This window comes from Lepidochelys kempii, chromosome 4, assembly GCF_965140265.1.
Source record: "Lepidochelys kempii isolate rLepKem1 chromosome 4, rLepKem1.hap2, whole genome shotgun sequence".
Classification (NCBI taxonomy): Eukaryota; Metazoa; Chordata; order Testudines; family Cheloniidae; genus Lepidochelys; species Lepidochelys kempii.
The window spans coordinates 37,915,636-37,939,883 of record NC_133259.1 but is presented as its reverse complement, the minus strand read 5'-3'; the positions used below and the strand labels follow the sequence as shown (position 1 = coordinate 37,939,883).

The 24,248-nt window shown below is 37.4% G+C and overlaps 1 protein-coding gene across 1 annotated transcript in view; it reads right to left on the bottom strand.

Moving 5' to 3' along the window:
* Window positions 1–3,724: 3,724 nt before the first annotated feature.
* METTL14 (methyltransferase 14, N6-adenosine-methyltransferase non-catalytic subunit) overlaps window positions 3,725–24,248 on the bottom strand; it is a 29,486-nt gene continuing 8,962 nt past the window's right edge. Inside the window, exons 6-11 of the mRNA XM_073340997.1 lie at window positions 17,972–18,062; window positions 16,590–16,731; window positions 13,957–14,049; window positions 12,236–12,352; window positions 8,932–9,142; window positions 3,725–5,467 (exon numbers count right to left, since the gene is read on the bottom strand). Of these exons, the coding sequence (XP_073197098.1) occupies window positions 5,154–5,467; window positions 8,932–9,142; window positions 12,236–12,352; window positions 13,957–14,049; window positions 16,590–16,731; window positions 17,972–18,062 (968 nt within the window). The 3' untranslated portion in view covers window positions 3,725–5,153. The remainder of the gene's footprint in view (window positions 5,468–8,931; window positions 9,143–12,235; window positions 12,353–13,956; window positions 14,050–16,589; window positions 16,732–17,971; window positions 18,063–24,248) is intronic.

The window sequence follows — 24,248 nt, the reverse complement described above, 5'->3', positions numbered from 1 at the left end:
GCTGTGAGGGGCTGGAGCATGATCAGAGAATTTAGCTGTCAAACTCTAACAAGTCTCTATTGAACATATACAGATTTTTCAAAGGCCTATAACTTGGCCACATGCAAACATTTCTGTAACAGAAGGGCAAACGGACATCCCACCCTGACACCAGGACGACCAACCGGACACATTTCAAGTCCTTGTTCCACAGAACGAAGTTGTGAGAGGTTCTCAACAAAGCAGATGGGAATTTTCAGCCATAACAGTTTAACTCTGGCAAAGTTACATGTAACTGCAAACAAGATTGTACAATAGAAAACGCTGGCCAACCTTAACTATAGGTGTCACTAAAATACCACCTACCACCAAAAATAATCAGACTAATAAAAGCCCACTTATACTTCAGAGATACCAGGTAACTTTCTGGACATTTTAAACAATCTTTAATAGGCTCTTCTACATCTTTTTGATTATAACTAAAACTCCAGATCCTTACTAGAATATCCTACCTGGCTGAAATTTGGTGCAGTTTCTCAGCATACAAACCAACTTTTTTTCTTTTTTTTGTGAACAGTTGTTACTGTATACAAAAATAGGTGGTGTCATTTATTAAGTGCTTTTATTTACTCTAATTATCCCTACGAGAATACATCATAATGGGTCAAAAAAAGAACAAAACTGACAGACAGATGCTTGTACCATAACAAAATGAAGACTTTCAGAGTGTTCTTGATACAATCATGAATGGACATTTCCTATCCCCTAGCCACAGTTTTCCTAACATTGTATTTAATCCTTTGAAATTAAAGGTCACTAAAGCCAATGGAAGAATCTTGATGAATTAAATTTCTTCATTGGGATCCAATGTGTGGTTGCTAGTGAAAAAAAAAATATTCACTGCAGTTGGATTGAATGCCATTTAACCCTCTCAAGTGGAGGGGAGGGATAGCTCAGTGGTTTGAGCATTGGCCTGCTAAACCCAGGGTTGTGAGTTCAATCCTTGAGGGGGCCATTTGGGATCTGGGGCAAAAATTGGGGGTTGGACTAGATGACCTCCTGAGGTCCCTTCCAACCCTAATATTCTATGATTCTAAGTGTATTCAAAGTTACCTTAAAGATAGGATCAGACTCCAATCCCTTGCAAGGAATATGAATACATTAACAGTGTTTGGATCTTAAAGAACCAAAATGCTTCTAAACTTTAGAGATTTTTTGAAAGCTGGAAAGTAATAAATAAACCCCAAAAGGTCAAGGCTGGAGATCAGGTGTTCCTACTTTAAGGTAGTACCCTGCACATAAAAGGTTCCAGGTGCGTAATGGATTGGAATAAGTATTAGGGGCAGACTATACAATCTCTCTTTAAATGTGCTATTGTCTGTTTCACAAACTTAAATCTTATTTCAGCAGTTTTAGATTTTTAAGTTTTCACTTGACTGTGTACATGAGGTTCCTGTTATACTTGTTTATAATAATGATATAACTATGGAGAGAGACAAGAACCCCATTGTCACAGAATACGCCTTCCAACTCCTACATAAGGGCTGAGAAAAACCAACCAATCCTAGTCAAAGTTCAAAGAGCTGGCATGCCTACATGCCATTCAAAGAGCTACAGAGCTCTCTGCACTGTGGCTGGTCCATAGAACTCTCTCACCACCTGCACTATGACTGGCCAAAACCGTTCTTTCATTGGTGCATTTCCTTGACTTCCATCAACATAAACTGACAAAATTTACAATATTCACAAAATGATGACTAAGGGCTTCCTACAAACCTCAAATTCCTACAAACATCCTACATCCACCAGTACCTTCACATAAAGAACCAAAGAGACATATCCTAAGTTTCCACAAGTACTAGAACCTTTGGAAGATCACTAGCAATCACTGTAGAAATACATGAATTGCGTTAGATACGTGGCCTACAAGGGATGCTAAGTTATACATAACCAGGCAGTGCTAATGGTATACTATTTCATGGAAAGACATTCTGAAAACATTTTCCATTTTTTCAAACAATTTAACAGTACATTTAACATTTCAACAAATTTATTACAAGTGACAGTATATGAGAGCAAAAAAGACTCAAGATGGCTAGTTTTACACAGAAAATTAGTCGATTGAGTTTTAAAATTCTTTTGAAGCAGTATGTTTAGCTGTCCCAATAGGCTAGCCCATGTCATTGTCAAATCCTTTGCTTGCTGCACAAATAGAACTTTGAAGACCACACTTTATAAGTAACTTCCTGAACAGACAGACAGGACGAGAACTAAGCAGCTATACTAGAATATGCTGCAGAAATAAGAAAGGTGGCATTAAGCACGTGACAAAATTTGAAATGGAGAACGTTCTGTTTGGTTCCGTCTTCAAGAATGGGAAGTGCTCGAATTAGCTAAATATGTTAGATAAAAGACTCACCTGATGTCCATAATTGGCTAAGTGTAATCATCACCCCTCTCCTGTGAAAATGCTCCTATCAAGAGACAGGATGGCCATTAGTAACGGGATACAAAGCCTTTCCTTTCAGAATACAAGTGCAAGTGTGGCCCAGGTCAATAGTGATCAGAAGTTACCAAATGGTGGCATTTTTACAGCCTATCTGAAAAGGTTATAGCTTCACTTTCTCATGAACAGAGGTCATCACCACAAAGCACTAATGTTGTCAGTCAAGGATAGATCAAATATGGATAATGTACTATCTTGTCACATGGAGACGCAGTCTCTCTGCATCAGTGCTGACACAACAGGGCACACAGCCCTAGTATACCTCTGAAGCACAGAAAACTGCCAGGATGACATTCAAGAATCCATATTTTCCTGAGAGTCAACATCATCAGTTGACAAGGAGCAAGTTTGTTTGTCAATGTGTATATGAGACTTTCACTGGCATCAATGGGAGCAGTGTGCATCCAAAGGCAGTTGAAGCCTTAGGAGCGATTAGCAGACATTTATTGCTTTCCCATCTTAAACAGTTTTCCCAACTCTGCCATTCTGACCTAAAGCAAGACATCTCAGTTCTCCTTTAAGAGTTATTTTTAGGTTAGAGTGCAGTATCGAGGATTCATTGCTCCTTTCATATTTTATGCCAGAATACTTGTTCTTCAACTGTAGAGAAGGCATGTATGAGGAAGAAGAATCAGAGGAAGAAAGCACTGGGTTAATATCACTTTCCTCCTCACCTTACAGAAGTTGTTTTCAGTGGCATGAGGGTGCCATCTGTAATGTTGAGCATGTACAATAGTCAAAGGTTGTGGCCCACAACTATTAAGCATTCTGGCTTGTTCCAGATGCAATCCGCTGCAAGCATCACTGATGTTCAAATGAGCTACTGATATTCTAGAAAATCAAGGATTCAAGGACCCCAACTCAACCAACTTCTACTTCGAGTCACTCCTCAGCTTTGCAGATGTGACACAGGTAGAAGTACAATGTATATAGTGGAGAGATTTATTCACCCATCACCAATTGCCATTTACAGTTACTAAAATCAGAGTCCAGTAAACTGTCCAAATTATAAAGCACGGGGGGGAGGAGGGGGAGGGAGGAGGTTGTGTGTATTTAAAAAAAAACCATTAAGCAAAAAAATGATGGGAGATTTCATCCATTAACACAATAGGAACCTCTGTTCCTTTATAAAGAAAAGCTGAATTGCCTAAGCAGAAAACCAACAAAATAAAAACTTTAAAGGCAAATTGAAGAATGAATAAAACCTACATTTAAATAAAACCAAAAAATTCTAGAAAATATTAGGGAAGATGTTTATCAAAAACAATACTGAAATAAATTTCATTATTCACCACTTTACAGGACATTCATTTAAAAGTTCAGTAGATAAGAAGTACAAGAGTCCCAGGGACAAATTCTAGTCCCGATGAAATCCACAGCAAAATCCCTTAGACTTCAGTGGGGCCAGGATTTGTTCATAGGCATCAAGTACTGTACAACTGATTTACAGAGCTGGCTTATCTAAAAACAAATACCACACAGTTACAATAAAGGTGAATCACTTTCTCTTTCAAAGTTGTAGTCTGAAGCTGATTTTCTATAAGACATTCTCATCCACACATCACTTACTATTTAAAGATCCACTGACAAAGCAAAGCTTGAACACAATTTTTCAATCTCTGAGCATTGTGTTTGCAGGTGAAGTTTATCCAGATTTCTCTGGAAGCACTTTCCCTCTTTATGGCTTTCTCCCCTTTCCCCAAATACTACCTCCACTGGGGCGGTTTCATTATTCATACTGCATTTATTTTGTAATAAAAACTTGGCTTTCCCTAGTCACAAATAAGACAGTAAACAGGCAAAGGGCAAGATTCTCTACGTTAAATCAATGCATGTCTACGTAAACAAAAGTCCTAGAACAAATATGGATGACTGCCACTTTTTGCTTTCCATGAAGCATTACAAGTGACAACATAGAATTGTTTCTGGTTTTTCAGTCCAAATATCAAAGATAAAAATGTTTTAAATATAAGTGAAAAATAAAAATACTACAAAACTACTCCCAGGAATGACTGGGGAAATTTAAAACAAATAGAAAAAAATAGAGCTCTATTTATTCAATATTACTCCTCTGTTATGAATATAGGGGAGGAAGAAATAAATGCTATTACAGACACACCATTTTTCCTTCCATAAATACAATGCAAGTCTGTATCATCATCATGCAAATTCAAATTGCATCTCTGAGTCCTGACCCATCATATTGATAATGGAAAGAAACTGATACCTACACAAAAGGTAAGGGGGGGGGGATCTGTTCAGCGTTTATAGGGAAGCATTAAAGAAAAAAGCTGAAAGATTTTTTATTTTTTTTTAAGTTGGAAAAGATCAGAGCAAATGACTCCTCTTCAAATCCTATTCACAGCTTGGGGAGATAACCCCTTCTGATGTTCCCAGGCTGCTCTGGCCTCCTTCCTGGTGAATGAAAGCTGCCAGGAGGCTTCTCAGCTCATTGCCATCAGGTGCTGGATCCCAACTGCCAAGTAAGGTGATGTGCCAGATGTGGGCAGGCAAAGTATCTGGAACTGCTTGCAGAAAGCACACTCAATTAAAAAAAAGTCATCTGGATTGAGTCCCTGGAATGACTCATCTTGGTGGAAACAGGACTAAAAAGATATGAAGAAGAAGAGGCATAGGACCAGAGGGAGAACTAATGACGCAAATGTAATCAGCGTGGGGGGAAGCCTCCTCTGTGGGTACCTCCGCGGCCCCCTCTGAATCCACCCCTTTCACCCCTGAAATTAGTTCTATTCCTCTCTCTGCCTCTCTCTCCCCGGCCAGCTGAAGTCCCGCCTCTTCCTCCTCCCCTTGGAGCTCCACCTCCTCGGTCCGACTTGGATTTTGGTGGTGGTGATTTAGGTCGAAGTCGCTCAATCTCTTCTGTACAACCAGTCAGATCTGAATTTGGAGCCGTGAAGTAGGAGGCATAGGTTTCTGCATTAAAGTTGCTGTTTGTGAGGGTGGGTCCCACAGTCAGCCAGCCTAAAGAAAAACAGAAGATAAAAAGTTAGCAAGAGCAGCAAACTGAATTTTATGCTTTAAGGACAGACTTGTTTTTTCTTAACATCTTCATGTGGATGTTGGATAAAGCTCTGAGTTGATAGCAATGTTTTCTGAAAAAAACATTTTTGTTAGGTCTATAAGAAGCCAACAGTGAACCCTTCTAAAAAAAGAAGTCTGCACGGAAAAGTTCCCAACTTATGGAAATGTGAATATTTCAGTTTGAAATTTACACTGGGTTGAGTGACAAGGCAGGTGAGGGAATATCTTTTATTAGACCATGTTCTACTGGTGAGAGAGACAAGCTTTCAAGATCCACAGAGCTCTTCTCTTTCATCAACAGAAACTGATCCAAAAAAAAGATATGACCTCACACAAGTTGTCTCTCTCCTACCCTGGGACAAACACAGCTACAGCAACACTACAAACAACTTGGTTGAGCAGGCATGTATGTGAATGCATAGTCCTTAAATTGACTAATTTACTTAAGAATCAAAATACCACTCAGGGAAAATGAAGTTACCAGAAAGATATTCAGGTTTAAGTCTGTACTGTACCTCATGACACTATGAGCTATATAAGTGGTCCAGTACTTCACCCACTGAAGAGAATTCCTGGAAACTGAACTTCCAGTTATATATCACTTACTAATGAGAAAGACAGGGTTTAGTGGACTGAGTGCTAGCAACAAGGAACAAATTAAAATCCAGGCTCTAATACTAACTTCCTGACCTTTGCCAGGGTCAGCTAAAACTTTGCATCACTCCCCCCCAGGTCCCAATTTTAAAATAGGGAATAAAAATACTGGGTTGGGTTTACATCCATCAGTGTTGTGAGGATTTGTTAGAAGTTGTTTGCAAAGCAGTCTGAAGATGAAAAACGCTACTTAAGTGCTAATCATCACTGGCGAGCAAAAGTGTGCTCTGCCAATTTTTGCCATTGCCTGAACAAACAAAAGAGAGGGGCCACTGTTATTCTACTGAGCTAAATATATTGTAAATAAGCATACAATACAGTTCCAAAGAACATGAGGGCCCGTCACTAGCTTAAAATACAGAAGCAGCCCAGTAGGTGACTAGAACATGAGATTAACGAAGTTATGTGAATCTCTGCAGTACAGTCAAAAGAAGCCTCAAGGATGCAATGTTCTCTCTCCCTCAAATACATGTAAAACTAAATTAAGACCGAGAACACCATCTAGAGAACAGTGGAAGGCTGACTAGATATAACAGAAGCTGGTTAGTAATAGATGTAACTTGCTACTGAAGAAGCCAGGCTACACGTTTGGGAGTGTACTGTTTGCAGTTGCTGTACCATTCTCCTTCCCATCCCAGATGGACTAATTTTGTTTTTATAATAAAAGCAAGCCTTAGCTCTTACAAATCGCAAGGCATAACATGTCTGCATAGTGTAATGCACTTCCCTAGTTTAGTGAAAACTAGTTACTCCCATTTACTACAACACATTGTTTTAATAAGAAAGCTACTTAAAGAGTCCATAGAAATTGAGACCGCAGCTTTGGAAGTTCCCTCGCAAATATGCATTTTCTTTTTAATAAATGTGTTACTATGCTGAACAAGTTGTTTAATATCCAAAGCTCAGACTAATGGGATACACAATCTTAGCACAGTCATTAACCAGGGGATAACATTCAGTGAGAGTAACAGCTGGAGTCAGCTGATTTTATCTTACGAATGGTAACCATTCCTCTGCAAACTACAATGCTTTTTTAAAACCAAATCCAGTTAGACTGCCAAAATCCACTTTTTATAAGGTTAAAATAGCATCTACTAGTGTTGCAAAACTTGGTAACAAGTGGGCATGAGAACGAATTCTATTCTAAGTCAACACGTTTTTCCTAGTGAAACTGCATTTCATTCAGGAAAGCAATGAAGGGAAGGGCCCACGACAGAGGAAATGTGCAACATTTTAGACTGAAAGTAACCTCAAAAGGTCTGATGCATGCACTGGTAACTTCTAGATTAGGCATGCAGTGGCTGTTGTAGTTTTAGACTTGGAGCCAATACAGGGACGTGTCAAATTGCTGGCAATGCCATTCAAGCTCACATGGCTAACCAAGGTAAAATAGTTTTCAGGAAAGAAGCCACACACAGGTCATGATTCTGACAAGGTGTAAAAGGCCATCATAGCAATCGAAGTATTTTATCTGACATTAGCTCAGCAATAATGAGGAAGAATACTTATAGCTGGCGAGGACGTTGATGTATGTTAAAAGAAAGGCATCCCTCTCCCTCTAAAAGCAACAGCTGCCACAGACTTTCCAGATTCAGCTGCTTTTTAGTGATTGCTTGGTTGGTGATGTGGGAGGAAATATTTTCTTAATTTACTTGAAATCTATCACCTGGCCTGGGACACATCTGTCTAAAAAGCTCTTTAGGATATTCACACAGATGAGAATTTACAACCAGCAGTGAGTGTTATTTTCTACCTTGCACATGATAAAGACATTCACATTCCAAAGCTGCTATGGAGTTTGGTCTTCTATTTCTTTTTTAAAATGAAGTCTGACAACAGAGGAACGACATATCAAAATGGCTTTAAAAGGTATAAAGTGTTTTGGAACAGTTTAAGCACAGACACATTATACGAATAAGTTTGTACAAAAAAGCTTGTAAACCTGGAGTTACGGCATTTTGTTCATTTTTAAAAGTAGACACAAATATCTGTACATTTTTAAAAGACAACTTACTAGTAAGCAGTGCTAAGCTGGATTCTTGGTCTGTCGCTGTACCCCTCACCGGTAGCCACATAAGCAGCAGCAGAAGTTATAACCCTAGAAACAGAATAACCTCCATACACCACTCCAGCAAGGAGGGGAAGGTACATCCCTTTCTTTGTGTGTATACTGTTCCATCTATAGATACACACCCTAATCTGCACTTGCAAGTGCCTCTTCTATTCTGATCAGTAGTGGGGGGGGAAGGAGGGGGTGACAGTAGCCCACGACTAATACTAGGGTACAATTCCTATGCTTCTTCACTGCTGGCAGAGTTCCCCAAATATGGCAAGTGATGGAATGATTCCCCACTTTCCCCGCCACCTCCCCACAGCCTGCACTCTCCACAATCATCAGAGTGGAAATCTTGTTTGCAAGGTGGAAGTCTTCTGCCCAATAGATCCTATGTCCTCCCGCTGGATGAGCTCCACGTTGGAATCACCACCACAAAATTTACTGTTGGCCACATGGCTTCCTTCAGTCAGATAAGGATTACTGAAATCCCTTTTATTGGACTCTTTAAGGTTAACATGATGTCTGACTAGTACAAACCTCGGCAATATAAATGTACATTAGACTAAATTCTATTTTGTATCAACGTTTTCTTTCTGACCTCATGAAATTCCATCTTATATGGAAGTTATCAAGGGAAGGGACAATCAGATTAAGTGAACTTTCACTTATTTCATAAAATAAATAGAACATCTACCTGGTCGGATTGTACTATCCCTTCCAAAAAGATGAAGGCGTCTTCTTCCAAGGCAGAAGTGTTCAATGATGTGAAAAATCTCTACAGGTTTTTCTATGTTGCCAATCTCAGGCTCTTCAGTGATAATTAAGTCAATATCAACATTAGCATGGATGAAGTCACCATCTGTACTACGGCGGACTGTTCCTTTAATACCCATAAGGCAGTGTTCCTAGACAGAACAAAAAAAAATTATGGAGGGTGTCATCCTGAAAGATTCTAAAGCCCATTACAAACCATATATGTACAATGCAATCATCTCTGGATTTTGGGAACTGAATAGTGCACAGCACAATAAAGTGTAGAAAATGTTCTAGCAAAGCCACATGGCAAACTCCTATCTTTATGATAATCAGATAGGACTGACCCAATATGAACTGTTTTTAAGGTCTTATCCAAAAGAATGGAACAAACAGAAAAGGTACCAAAAACCCTTCTAAAACAATGAGAAAAGAGATCCTAATTTAAAGAGTTCCTGATTGTGGTCCCTTTTCACAAAGTCACACAGTGCTACAAATCAAATTATTCATGGTCTGAAATAGGAATTTATTATGGACTCTAAAACTGTTTCAGATTACTACTAAAAGGGCATAATCATGAAGAGGTCTAAGGTGGAAAAGAGTCCTTAAACAGATTTCCTGAATCCAGTACAGTGCAAGCTGGTGCTACAAACAGTACAGAGTCAGACAGCTCAGTGCTGTTTCTCCTTCATTTTATTATGCATTGGCACAAACATTATATTAAATCATGATGTTAAGGTAACCTGTGAAAAGAAGATTCCATAATTTTTCTCCTTTATGGCCATGAAAGGATCAAACAATAGAAATGAGTGTAACAGCCAGTCCTTTACAGATTTCTTTTCATAGTATGCCTTTTACAAAGCTGGTCTCCATCCACCAATTCCTTCCTATAGCCACCATAGTATACAAAAAAATAAAACCAGTGTAAAGTGATTAGTGCAGTTTGAATCAAAGAACAGTATAATGCTTGAATTAAATGAAACAAGCACTGTGTTTCTTTTCCTTCTATAACATAGTAGGAAGTGACCAACAGAGGATCTACAAATGGGGAACCTCCTTACTGGATATGAGAGGAAATGAGGGCTGTGCATATTAATGTCAGAGTTCTGTTTCTGGGAGTACTACATTCCAATGAGAAATTTTCCTCAGATCATAAAACAATGATTTACTAAGCATCACCAGATGGTTCTCAAAAATCGCAGTGTATAATCATTTCCAGATTTTTGGCAGAAGGGCTAGAGGTTAGAGAGCGACTGCAAAGAAGCAAAGAAAAAAGTGATCTATCCAACATACTGAGCTTAGTGACAGCACTTACATTTTAGGTTTTTACCATTTCTCAAACAAATATTCAAGTAGAATAGGACGGAGCACAGAAAATCCCTAGGCAAATCACCCATCATGCCAAGTTTGATAAACCTGGTGGTTACCAGCATATCAGTGAAAAACAATCTTTCTAACATAGGGAATACGGTTTATAAATGCCTCAGGTATACATTACATTTAAGTAATATCTCTCAATGGCGGTTGTATCAATTTCTTGTCTTAAGTTTTGACACTTGATACTGTATAGAAATACTATCAGTGAATATTCCCTTCTTCACATTTGACAGAGAATATGAACTTGGCCATCTGACAGATCAGAATAAAATTGGCTCTAATTTCCCCACATATTCTTGTTATATAACCAATTCTGACACCAACCTTGATACCAAATTCATGTATACACAACAGTACACAGGCAAATTCTCAGTTACCAGCATCAACAACCTAACTCCTTTGACAAAACATGAACCTTATCTATCTCCAATGTACATAAAACCTTATTTTTATTCGTGAAAAAGTTGTACAACATCTGGCCTTTAACCACCATACACAATAAATATACATCCACACCTACCCATATTTACGTTAGAAAAGCATATAAAGGACTGGTCCAAATCCCATTTAAGTCAAAGAAGTAACAGTTGGATCACAACTAAAATAGTAACAACCATTAAGATTCTGTTTAATGATCTAAGCATATCAATTGGTGATCAGGTTAGTGAAATTTTAAATTGTTATAAGCCAGGCATTGAGAGACAGCTCCCTGTATTCACTAATACAAATGTGTTCCGATTACTATGTTAAATGAAATATCCTAAAACAGTTCCTAACGACTGCGGCCTATTTATGATTACCACTACGACTCTCACATAATACGTTGTTAAGCTTTCTAACCTACAACCTACTCTTACTACACTACTCATTCAAATACGCATCTAATTTAGTCTACATCATCAAGTAAATATTTAATTTGAACCAAAGTTCATCGTGCATCCATATGCAGTGAAAAGCCTCTTCCTTGTAGGACACTAGGAGATGGCTGTTATACAGCTGTAGTCCTTAAGGTCATGTTCTTTAAAAAAGTAGAAGAGGATGCCTGTGTTTGTTTTTCAACAGCATTTTTACTGTCAAAGTTAGATTAATAATGTGCCTTTACAGCGCCCATGTCAATTTATAACTTCAAGCTTTAAATGTTTAAATAAACATCTTTAAATAAATACTCAAGTTCTGTAGTCAAACTAAGTAATTTAATCAAAAGCTGTTATTCCCAAAAAACCTGTTGCCATTCTGATTTGGAAGAAGGTTTGTTTCTAAGCAACTGGTGTGCTCCAGAATTAAATAAATCAATCAGTTTCTATACAGGACTAATCTAAATCCCAGCCCAATTTCCATCTGTCATTTGAGCAAGTAATGAGGGGAAACATTTGTGAAGCCAGCATTTGCTCATGTAACGTGTATCATTTACATTTCAATAGTGGTTTTTAAAATCTGACAACCTAAAAGTCAAAAACAATCAACTCTACCAACAGGTAGGCACAATGAAAACAATAGAAAATTGTACACAGCTTTTATCTTCCTGCAGGTTGATAAACGGGAAAGCATTTCTACGATTCCCTTTCCTGTCTATCAACATTTCAATGAGACTTGAATGAATAAGAACATTCAGAAAATCAAAAGAACTTCCTAAAGCAACATTAGATGTGGATGATGACTGTATATTTAATCAAATTGAGTAAAGAATCTAGAATTGATGAAAAATTAATTACCCATTCTGTGAAAAACAATCTATGCAAGAAAGTAAAAAATCTAAAATCCTAGCACCTATTTTTCTGAAACTACAGAGACCACCAATTGCCATAGAGCACCTGATGTTTTTTTAGATCAACTGAGGAGGGAGGAGAAAAATTCAGGCAGAGCTGTACCTTTGTTCTTTGGAAAACAGCTTTAGGGTCCAGAGTCTTGGTCTTTCCAGGATTGTTTTTATTGGTTTTAATCCAACAAATATCTTCACATCGTCTGTAACCCCACTTGCGTAGACACTAAAATATTTAAACAAGAATAGTCAAAGATAAAAGATGCTTGTATTATATCAAATACTGGAACAATGTATTTAAGAATTAAGATTGACTTAGTAAGAGGTCATAGGTTTGTCTTCTGTGCTTGTTTGAAGGAGGGGTCAATCATCAACATATGAAACACTTATCTCCACACTTTAATTGTAACCATGTTCTGAAATCAAGTTTCCAAACATTGTTTGCATTCATACTATCTCATGTGTCTACATCACCCTTTTCTGGAAGTGTCACACCATCTCACTCTGTTTGGTGCAGCTCCTATGGAGCACTTGGGTAGCTGGATACTGGCGTTTTTATCTCTGTGACAATGACTTTGCTCAGAGCAGGTCTAAACAACGCAGTGGTGAAAATGCGGGCAGCTGTTTTAGTTCCATCTAAAGTAATGCTCCCACTGTTGCTACCACTGGTACAGCTGCATTGGTAGTTCAACAGTGGGAGACTGCACAAAAACAAATGTGAACAAGGACACAATGTTTACAAGTGCTATAATAGCTCTCTTTAAAAACTGTTCCTGCCTCCAAAGGAGGTTTGTAATTGGTGGAGACTAATGCCCAGTGTCTGCTAGCACAGACTGAAAAAAACCCTCTACTCTGAAACTGTGCTGGCTATTTATCACGTTTGAAAACTACTCAACTTACATAGTTTTGCTTCAATGTGACCAGAATCAAGTTTGCAGCAAAAGTTATTCAGTGAGCCTGTATCAAAAGAACTTAAGTAAAATGTACTATATAGAAAGAAATTAATGGCTATATACTGCCCTTCATTTGAATACAGAACATTTCATTGGCCTGAACCTCTCCCCCCTTCAGTATAACAAACAAACACAGCTACTCTGTTCAGCTAAATAAGCTACACTGTAAGAGAGATGAAAGAGATTTTAAAGCTCAAACACATTTCTACAGGGAACAGGATAAAAAATCTGACAATAAATAAGAGTACACCTGAATTTAGGGTAACTACATATATATAGATAGCTATATATAGATATATGATATATACAGATCTATATATAGATATATATAGATATATATAGATATAAAAATTACTGCATAACAATAAAATAGTCATGCTCTAACTTTATACAGCTCACTAAAAACATCATTAATAGCCTAAACTCAACCTGTTTAAAAAAAAATAAGAAGTCTAATATGTAAGAGTTTCTCGAAATTATGATATGACAACACTGGTGCCAGCCTGACAACGTTCACTGAAAAGCACACATTCTGCTAGGATTTGTTTGGATTTCTGTACAGACAGTGATGTAATCACCTAGAATAAGGCATCCTACTCCCACAGCAGCCACGAACAAACGAGAGATAAAACAGTAAGGTAGCTCTTTGGAGACCACAGATGTATTCATCCTCAGATATCTACAGCTACCCATAAGGAAAATAAGTGTCTAAAGGATTAATGCTGGATTAATTTCCCCTCTGCATCTCTCACAGTAACAAAAAGCCCGTCAACATTTAAAACTGAGGAGTCTATGCACAGAGAAGAGATCATCATAGCGTTCTTGAGTAAATATTTATTTTGTCTCAGCCTAGGTTTAGTTTAAAATATGTTCTTACCACTCTGCCAAGATCCAGACCCTCCCCTGAGCCACACCACAGAAAGACAAAAGACCTTAGGGATGCAATCTCTTCAATTTCCAGTTTCATAATCTACAAAAACAGAAAGGAACAAAATGTTAAATGCTTTCTGAATTAAGACTTTGTTTAATATATGTAGTATGGTCACAGATTATATCAGGAACAATATTTACATGCATAACATTGCCACCGCAACCTTAAGAATACATATTACTAGTGTTAATCTAGACCCTCATTCTCTTCACTGGTGCCCTTTCAATACATTTGCTGGAGAATGGATTTTAAATTATTTTACTAGTACCCAATCAGTGCCATCCATTCCCACATGTTCTGTTACTCTTCACGCTGACCTGGGCCATATATAGCAATCAGAACACTTTAGAACAGTGGTCCCCAAAGTGTGGTGCGCACCCCCCAAGGGAGGCCACAAAAACATTTGGGGGGGGGGAACAGGGGAGGGGGGCGTGTGCAGCAAAGCCCAGGCCAGCCCCCATGGGGGCACCCAGCCCCACTCCAACCCCATCTCTGCCATGCCCCAGCTTCACTCCTGCACGCAACCCCAGTTCTGCCCCCAGCCTCAGCGCCCGGCCTCAGCTCCATTCCTGGCCCCAGACCCAACCCCAGCCTTGGCCACCTTACTCCTGTCCATGCCCTCCCCTCTCTTCACCTAGAGCCACAGCCCCATGGGGAGCGGGGCAGTGCGACCGTGAAAAGTTTTGGAACCACTGTTTTAGAATGGAAGTAGGAGAATGGTCAGCACTACTCAATTAAAATGAATGCACTACCACTGCTTCAGCCACTTTTGGAAACATTAATACTTGTTGGCCATAGTGATAAGTATGCAACTTTAAATAAATCAAATATACACAGAAGAGAATATTATGGATTTAAAGTCCAAAAAGTATCTATAGCCAATATACAGTTTTCTTGAAAACATGGAGATTATCTTAGTCTCATCTCATTAGCAGTTTAAACCCAGAAATACTCAGCTAAGTCTTGTGACCAGTTTTAGATAAGTGAAGCAAATACATAGTCATTTATATGAGAGGCATTCCTTTCATTTCCAGGTTTAAATAGAAAAAAATATCAAGATCGAGGCTCAAAAACAAGAGTAACATTTAGAGTGAAACAACTTCAGGTTAAATAACTAACGGATGCATGCAGGTTGAAGGGATTATCTGTAACTTGCTAATACATCAAACCAAGTCTCATTTACTGCAATGGCAAAAAAAAAAAAAAAAAATGCAACAGGAACTACTGCAAGATAAAATAGTGAAACTTATAACAAGTTGCTCTCCTTGTACACTTTGTTTTTTCTTCTAGATTATTTGATGTGTTATGTTTCTCAACTGCTTCAATGTTTTTCTTGATGAATCCTAATATTGAAGTCTATTATCATGGGTATGGTATGACTGTTTCAAACTCATTCATTACAGTTGGATGCAAGTTTGCTTCTCCATTACCAGTTGCTTCTCCGTTATTTTTGCCTTTCATGTGTGCCCATTGAACATCTCCACATGTAGATTGGTCTGTGGCTCTTTGTCTGAACGGAAGCCATAGCTGTGGTCTTAAGTCATGACAAACAACTTGAGATGGCCATGGGTGTGTAAAATTAAATGACAACACACTGGGGTAACAGAACTAAGTCCCAAGACCCCATCTGTTTTCCTCGGGAGGTTAACATGTGGGATAACTGAGGGAAAATTATATAGTTCAGAGCTAATTGAGATTAGAACAAAGTGATTTTCTTCTTCATTATGTTGGAGTGGAGGTCATTTTAAAAGTGTATTTTATGTCTAATTTTCCTAGTGCTAACATAGGCAGAGTACATACATTTAAATAAAATAAATACTACAGTAAACATGACCTGAAAAGGGGAAAAAAACTGGATTTATATGATTTTTTGCTTCTTTATGATATATAAAGTCTGGAAAGTTTTATCAAGGAGCTTCCTTCTTTCTTTTTTACATTAGAAACTCTGTTCTTGTCTATCTTGGAAAAGTCTATGGAGACTTGACATTTAGTAAAAATGACATAAGAGAAACAACAATTAAGGGGAAGAATTTTTAATCAAACTTTTCAGAATTATAGTGGGCTTTGGTTGTCTTCTGTTAATACCTGTTTAACTCCAATACATAATGAACACTTGGGAGAAAGGATGTCTGTTAAAGATTCAATTATTGCACCTGTTCAATTAAGGAGCAAGTGATCCTCATACACATCTGAGACCTCCTCAAGAAGTTATCCAGCAAAGCCAAGAAAGACAAGACTGGCTATTCCTAAAATTTCTAAGATTAAAAACAAGCAGCAAAAATGAAGGGTTTTTTGGATGTGGGGATTGTTTTAAAAATCCTTTCAGGCCTTCTTTATACATTATGATGGGCCAAAAAAGGGCATAAGCCTAGTTTTGAAAAAATCCTTTGAGAGTCACCTTTAACAATTTAAGTGTGTAAATACAAATACACACACACACACACACCCCTTAGTTTTTGCAAGAACTCATTTTTCTCACACAAATCCTATGTAAAAATGCTGTACACCGAAATCTACACTTCAATCTATTTTATAAGGTATTTACAAAGACTTTTTGCACAGTAAGAAAAAAAGCTTACATCATCCCAAGTCCAGCATTTTTCATTGGCCGTGATGCCAGTCTCTCTGTAGTATTCTTCCAATGGAGGCTCCAAAAGAATCACATCAAATTTGGACTTTAGTTCTCTAATGTCAAAGGCTTCCAAGTCCGCTTGTAAATACCTATTTAAAGAGATAATAAACTATGACAAATTGCTTGGACAAAGTAGAACTGCAGTTCCCAAATTCCCACAGAGCTCTTGCTGGGGATCAGTGGAAAGATTTGTCTCCTCTTGGTTTCTAGGGGCTACAATGCATTAAATACATGTAAAAATATATTAAAGTTACCTTGAACATAAGTAAGTGCTGTAGTGACTACACAGATGTTGTGGAATAACGAACAGGAAAGTAGAAGATCCCAAAAAGTGGTCTACACCATTACACTATGAAAGTCCAATATAACTGAACTAATGATACTTTCAAAGAGGAGTCCTTTTAAGACACAGCAATAAGAATTTAGAGATAGCGAGTAAGGAAAAGGGCTAGACAACCGTCCACACATGATCTGGTACAGCATCAAGGTACAATCATTTACATGGAACGTTTTTGACAAATATCTCCATTTAAGAAAGAAAAACCAGTTGCTGCTCAGCTATATTTATATATACTATTCCCCCCCCCCCCCAAAAAAATCAAAGTGACAAATGGCAATGTTAAAATATATAGTTTCTATCTGCACTATATGAATCCTATATATATGGAGGGCAATTTGCATTCCCAATATGTAGAATGTGTTTTAAAACACTATTAGAAACTTTGCTTTTCTGAAATTCTGTAGGAACAGGGAGAAAAACAAAGAAATTTAACAAGGCAAGCCACCTCAAGCCAGTCTCTTGCTTCTCTTATTGTAAAGTAGAGCTAGATACCAATGTGGTAGCTACTATGCACGTGTGGAAAAGATACTTATTGTGAGAACAGCATTTTCAAAATATTTAGGCCACTGAACATTAAATAAAATGTCAAATTTTCTTAAAACAAGGTTTTCTTGTGGTTTGAAATTACATTGTTCTAGGTCAAGCTTTTTCATATATATTTCTCCTTTTTGGCTGCCAGATGTATGTTTACATCTGAATGAGGCTGAAAGCACAGTCTACAAAAGATATTTTACAGGCTTCATGACCCATCATGCTCTGGTAAGAAAATCTAATTTATATACAGACATCAATTAAACGCTAAATTAAATTATCCAAAATAAAATGGTTGCATTCTATTGAGGATTCTGTGATTTAATTTAGATTCACAAACCAGAAATAGAAAGTGTAAATCTTAAACAGGTGCTGAAAGATAAAAAGATTTGTGGCGCAGACAGCCAACATTAAGAGAGTCTGGAGAGCAGAAACCAGTTTCTAACAAAAACACTTACATGGGGGGAGTGTTAGATTTAGATATTAGTTCGTCCTTTAGTCTGATGAGCTCTCTAAGTTTGGGATATTCTTCAAACCTGTCTGCTAAACCTGAGGAAAATAAGAAAATTTGTTAATTTTCAATCTGTTCTGTGAGAATGAAATCTATACAGACAGCCAGTAGACAATCCCAACAAGTATCCTGAAGTAGAGCCAGATATTTTAGTAACCATATTTTATTTAAAAAAAAAAACAAAAAAAACACAACCTGTTCAGGTTACCCCAGTACTTTATAAAAGCCTGCTATTCTCAGTCATCCATGCCCAAAGTTACTGAATATTCCAGTGCACTGAACTTCTCTACAGTAATAAAGTATAGAAATATTAGAAAAGATTATGAATGATACCTTGTCCAAAAGTCTCCAAATTTTTCTAGAAGTCCATGATTCACTTTTGCTCAAATTAATTTGGGCAAAAGACATACAGTGGAGTTGTTTTATGTTTTTTTCTGTAATTTTAGTTTAAGTTTATTAAGTATACTAAAGCAGGGTGGATACAAACATTTTGTGGTAACAAATATATATTACTGTTTCTAGAACAACTGTTTGACCTTTAAAGACCACTTTTAATAGGCAACTGACTGTGGCTGGTCCCTTAGGCAGTCACTTAAGCCAGGTTTAATTGTAACTGTAACACTACCATACACACATACACAAAAGTTTTAATTTCTTAATTACTTAGACTTAATTTTAAAAACCTGTATCAGAAAGGCATAATTTTGGCTCTGATATGTGTAAGACAGAGACCTTGTTATACTCTTAGCATTTAAACACTGGCTGTGAGCACTGCTCCCTATAAACCCCCTACAACTAAAAAAAAAAAAAAAAAAAGTTAAATGGAAGTATTTTTGTAAATCCTAGTAGTACCCTAAATAGGAGAAAACAAAAAGATTGTCATGTAGTTCCCTCCCCCAAAGAAATATTAGCTCAACTTCATAAGTGACCTGCAAAGCTTTTCTTTCTTAAATTTGTCCACTTTGTCAGCTTATGAGACTTGGAAACCATAAAGATTCACTTGTACTTTATTTTTTTTTAATCAAAATTCTTGTCCTGATTATTTTAATTAAGAATAGTGGCTATGGCCCCTGCCTCCAATTTCACGGAAAAACTGGTGTCAGAGATTCTTAAGCTCCACCACAGCTGACATTACAGCTATTTGTATCCAATGAAATGCAAATAGTATCTTTTTTCCCCCCTCTCACATACATATTTTATTTACACATTGCATTAAAACAGTTATGTTTTTAGTTACAGCTGCTACTTTGTTGCCTCCCAGCACATTGTGTGTGGGAAGTGGAAAAGCCAAAAATCTCAGACAGTAGGAACTCAAACCAGCGGAAGGCAAAGGGGTATTTCCAAAAGATGATCTTCAAGGATGAATAAGAGTCTATTTAAAAATTTAAAAAGTGATGGATACTAAAATAAAAATAAAGCAGGTTCTATTGCATCAGGAGATAAATTGATCTTGCAAGAGAAGGAATCAATGAAAATGAACTGGTGCTGACAAGGCACCCTGTAACTTTCAACAGAGATATATCAAAAAGCTATTGTCAGAATTGCATCTAAAATACAGTTTGGGTCTACATACATGTTTAATATTCAGTTAGTAACTATGATCAGCTAACAGTGCATCACACCTACCAGCTGCCTCGTATGGCACACAACTGTCTTCCTGTAACTGGTTTAACATATTTGTTTCAGAAACAGGACACCACAGTCATATCCATGTAATCAGTTTGGCCAGCCCGCCTTCCTCCCAGCTCTGCAGGCAGAAGAACACCCCAGAGTGTATTGCCTCAAATGCTATTGTGTGCATATCCTCTGGGCCCTCAATTCCCAGCTAGCACTATGAATACCTGCCTAGAGTTGATTAGAAGGATTGTCCAATGATTAGAGCAGTAGCCAAGGAACTGAGAGAACCAGGGTCAAAATATAATCTTTTTCCAAATAAATCTGTGTAAAGTGAAATCTGAATTTAATACAAAATATCAGACTTATTACAGTCTCTTAAAACATTAAAATAAAAAATAAGTATGATGAATCCAAGAGCCTCCATCAAAAGCTTTGAGTCAAAGGCTGCTTTTCTATATAAAAAAACACAGGGAAAACATCTAACTATGACTCAATAGGTCATGTATTGTATTAAGGGCTTGATCCCATGGTGGGAACCAGGGGCTATGCTACTGGGTGCAAGAGACTGGCAAAGTCATCACAGGCATTCAGACCCAGCTACTGACTCCTGGAGACATCATGTACCTCACCAGGATCATCCACTGAGCCCACCTGTGTTGTCTCATTGTCCTATTTTATACCTTCTCCCTACCTGAGCTCTGACTGGTTCAGTTCTTAAATTATGAATATTTATGACTCCACCCATCATGGAAACTTACTCTCCTGCTCATGAAAAAACACTGATCTTCCCAGTAACTACCAGACCTTGCTTCTGGATGGTTCTGGGCACTTCCAGTAAATAGTCTTGTTCTGTCTCCTTGCATGTATATACAAAGATACAAATAAACAGAAATCCATTAATTTCTCAACTAACTCCTTCTCTGTTGCTAAACAAATAAAATACTGCAATTCAAAAGGCACAATTGTTACAGCAGCAGAAACTTTGGGTTGTTGTTAGTTCTTTTATTTTTCTGGGGGAAAAGGGTAGAGTAGTTAAGTACCAGAGGAGAAGGAGCAGAGTGCAACCAGAAAAGAGAAACACTTGGGTCAACACAGAGCACTATGGGGGAAAAAGGGACAATATTCCTTCAGAGAGTACAGTCTCATGTTGTTTTCAACACCTGGAAACCGGAGGGGGAAAAAACTGCTATGGCTGCAGGTCAGATTTGGGAATATTTTCAAGAAATTCCCTGTACCTCTGGGTAAAAAAAGGAGCATGTGCCAAATGCAAACAGTGGAACAAAGAGATGCAAACCCTGGTTGTCAGAATGAAATGTTATGAAAAATCCTCCTCAGAAGGCAATGCCTTTGAAAACGATGATGTGGACATGTCTGAACAATCTGGATCAACTGGTTAGTAAACTTATTTTTGCACCATTCTTATGGACAGCCCACCATGTCTTACCATACGAGTAAATAATTTAGACTGTCATAAATTTGTTTACAGAGTAGATTACCTCTTTATGAATCAAAATATAACTGGCATGTTAGTTTATTGTGGAAGTATTTATAAAATACATTTTTATTGTTGCTCCTGGACTTCTCAAACAATTTTTTATTGGTCAGTATAATCAAACATCCTAGGTGAAGATTTCCTGTTTAAAAGTAAAATTTTATAAGGCACTTATGAATTTTAAAACTTAAAAAAAATGGTTTTTTTACAGCTGTTTGGTATGTTCCTAGAGATAAGGGTTTGAGTAGATTTAGGTAATCCTTATAATTTATTATATTCCCTATAAAACTCTGTTTAAAATAAATCATATGATTTAAACACTAATACAAACAGCTGCAGTAGGAAGGATCTTCCATTTACAATTTCTTTTAAAGCAATGCACTGAGTAAAGCTCTGAGTGATTGACTTGATTTTACCATTTTGTTTCAGGGTCCAGCTTAGACATAGGATTTATGAATGTCCATCATCTCCAATACCATTAACTGCAGAGCCATCTGGCTGATACCAGCAGCAATGCTGCAAATGAACATACGTCAGGCAGAACCATACCTGCATCAAAAAAGACTTTCTTCATCACCCAGTAAAATCATGGATGAGTTCATAATCAGGACTGACAGATTCCAGAAAGTTTCCATAGATGAAAAGACTGCTTTGTTAATTTCTGCATCGAATTTTCCTTTTCATCTTGCTCAGAACAAACATTTCATTGACATGGTTCAATCATTACAATCAGGCTACACGCCACTCTAAAAAGTAGACGTTGCTGTAAGGTTTATGCATACACTGTATGAGAAAAACTGACAGGAAATTCATTAATCTGAGTCTCGATGGATGAACCAATTTACAGAGTGAGCCAGTAATACGTCTGTGTGAAACAGAAGATGGGGTTGTCTATCTTACAAAAACAACTAATACATCAGGAAATACCCATACAGAATAATACATAGAAGTAGCAGTAAAAGCTATAACAAACTATGAACAAAAATGCAAGCGTCAAGTACATAGCTTTGTCACAGACAATGCTGCAAATGTAGCAAGTCAAGAAGAAATCTAGAAGATAATGAAGGGAACCTGAAACTTTTACCATATGGAGGTAGTGCTCATTTGGTGCATCTTTTAGCCAAAGACTTATGCCCAACTCTAGGAATAAAGGAAAGTGTTGCTGAAATTGCAAATTCTTCCCTAACAACCACTTTGCTTCAGCTTCACTGATGAGAGCAGGAGGATCCAAACCAACTGTCCCCCAAATGTACAATGATATTCAATGGTTGACTGTTTTGAGCTATTTATTTAGAACTGGCCTATTCTGATGACAATTTGTGAAGAAAGTCGTGACAAAACAGATGGCACTATCAGTCAAAATAGTCAACATCAGACTAAAGAGAAATGTGGAAGATATGTTGAAAATACTGAAAGCTTGGACAAACTGCAGAAAGATTGTTTCTGTATTGCTGATGCTGCTGAAATTCAGAAAGAACTTTGAAAACAGACATACCCAAAAACAACCCACAAGCAGTAAAAAAGAGGATGGATCAAGCACTCATTCCACCTCATTTTCTTGCCAATATTCTCAACCCAAAGTATGAAGATAGATGCCTAGCTGCTGAAGATGCAGCTGCTATGACACGGGAACCACCACCAATCATAATAAATTTCAGGCCTAGAGGTGAATCATTCAAGCAGTACATGTTTGCTGATGGTGTTTTAAAGAAAGTCACACTACTGAACTGGTGGATGTCACTAGCTAGCACCTGGAAGCAGAGTTTGTTGAAATAAGTGCTAAATCAACTTTGACAGCAGTGACCTCTTCTGCAGGCACAGAAGGAATATTTTCTTCCTTCAAAGCTGAGAAATCAACTGGGAATTGAAAAAGCAAGAAAATTTCTCTTTCTTCCAGTCTATGAATAAAAACAAAGAGGGAGTGGAGGAGATCTACTGGTTTTAGAAGTTTGAAGGACAGCCTAAGTAACTTAGGAGGCTATTGTCTCATTTTCAAGAGACTTAAGCAAGTAGGAACTTTCACTTAGGCATATCTGAAAAATGTCCCAGGTTGATCTAAATAATCAGTTTAATTCATTGACTACAGTTAATCCCGCTGTTCCTTTATAAATCATTTAGTTGTAAATGTGAAACATATTTTAATAAGTGTATATATCCAAAATATCAAAGGTTGTTTTAATATAAAATAAATTTTATATGCTGCTTTGTGTGTTTGTTTAAATTCCAGTTACCATCCTAATGCAGCTTGACACAAATCATGAGCAAAAAGTTAAATTACCAATGACCAATATATCATTCATGATTTTCTAACACACTGAAAATGTACCATTAATAAGAATCTAAAAATATTAAGCTATATAATTGCTTAAATAAATGTTCATAGTCATAGTGTACCCTCCTAGGTAGCAAAAAGATACATCAAATCTTGAGTAAAGGCTCCGTTTAGCTGTAAATCAACATGTTTTAATGTAGCAACCAGTGAGAATAGATTTTCTTTAGAAAATAACTCAAGTGCAAATGGAAAAGTTGATTAAAATCGAAGTAGTAAAGCAAGACTTTTCATTTGGTGATTTAAATCACCTTGATTTGAAATCAATCCACCCTGTACCAAAGACTGAGAGACAGTCAGATATTCTAACTGTGATGTGGGCCCAAGTATCAAAGAGAGATTTCCCACAGTATACATATATAAACAGAGCTAAGCTACAAGGTAGGTGCAAAAGCACAAATATTTTTCTGATGCCTGAAGAGCTGCCACATGGAGACAAACTGGGACCATGCCCAGGACCCTAAGTAATCACCAAATTTTTAAATTAAAAGTTATAAAATTTATTAAATTAAATATTGATATTAAAAGTTTAAAAAGCCCCAAAGTGGCAGTTTGGTGCCTATAACGAGAGAAAAAGGAGGCTACCAATTATCTCTCCAGTCTTATGTCTGCAAAGTGTGAGGGTCTAGAGAAACAGTTGTCCAGAGACTCCTTTTACCTGATCCTCAAATAGGTTTCTTTACTACAGAAGAGCCCGACTGCACACAACTGTGGTTCTCAATCAGGGTTATGCAGAGGTCTTCTGGGGGCGCATCACCTCATTTAGATATTTGCCTAGTTTTACAA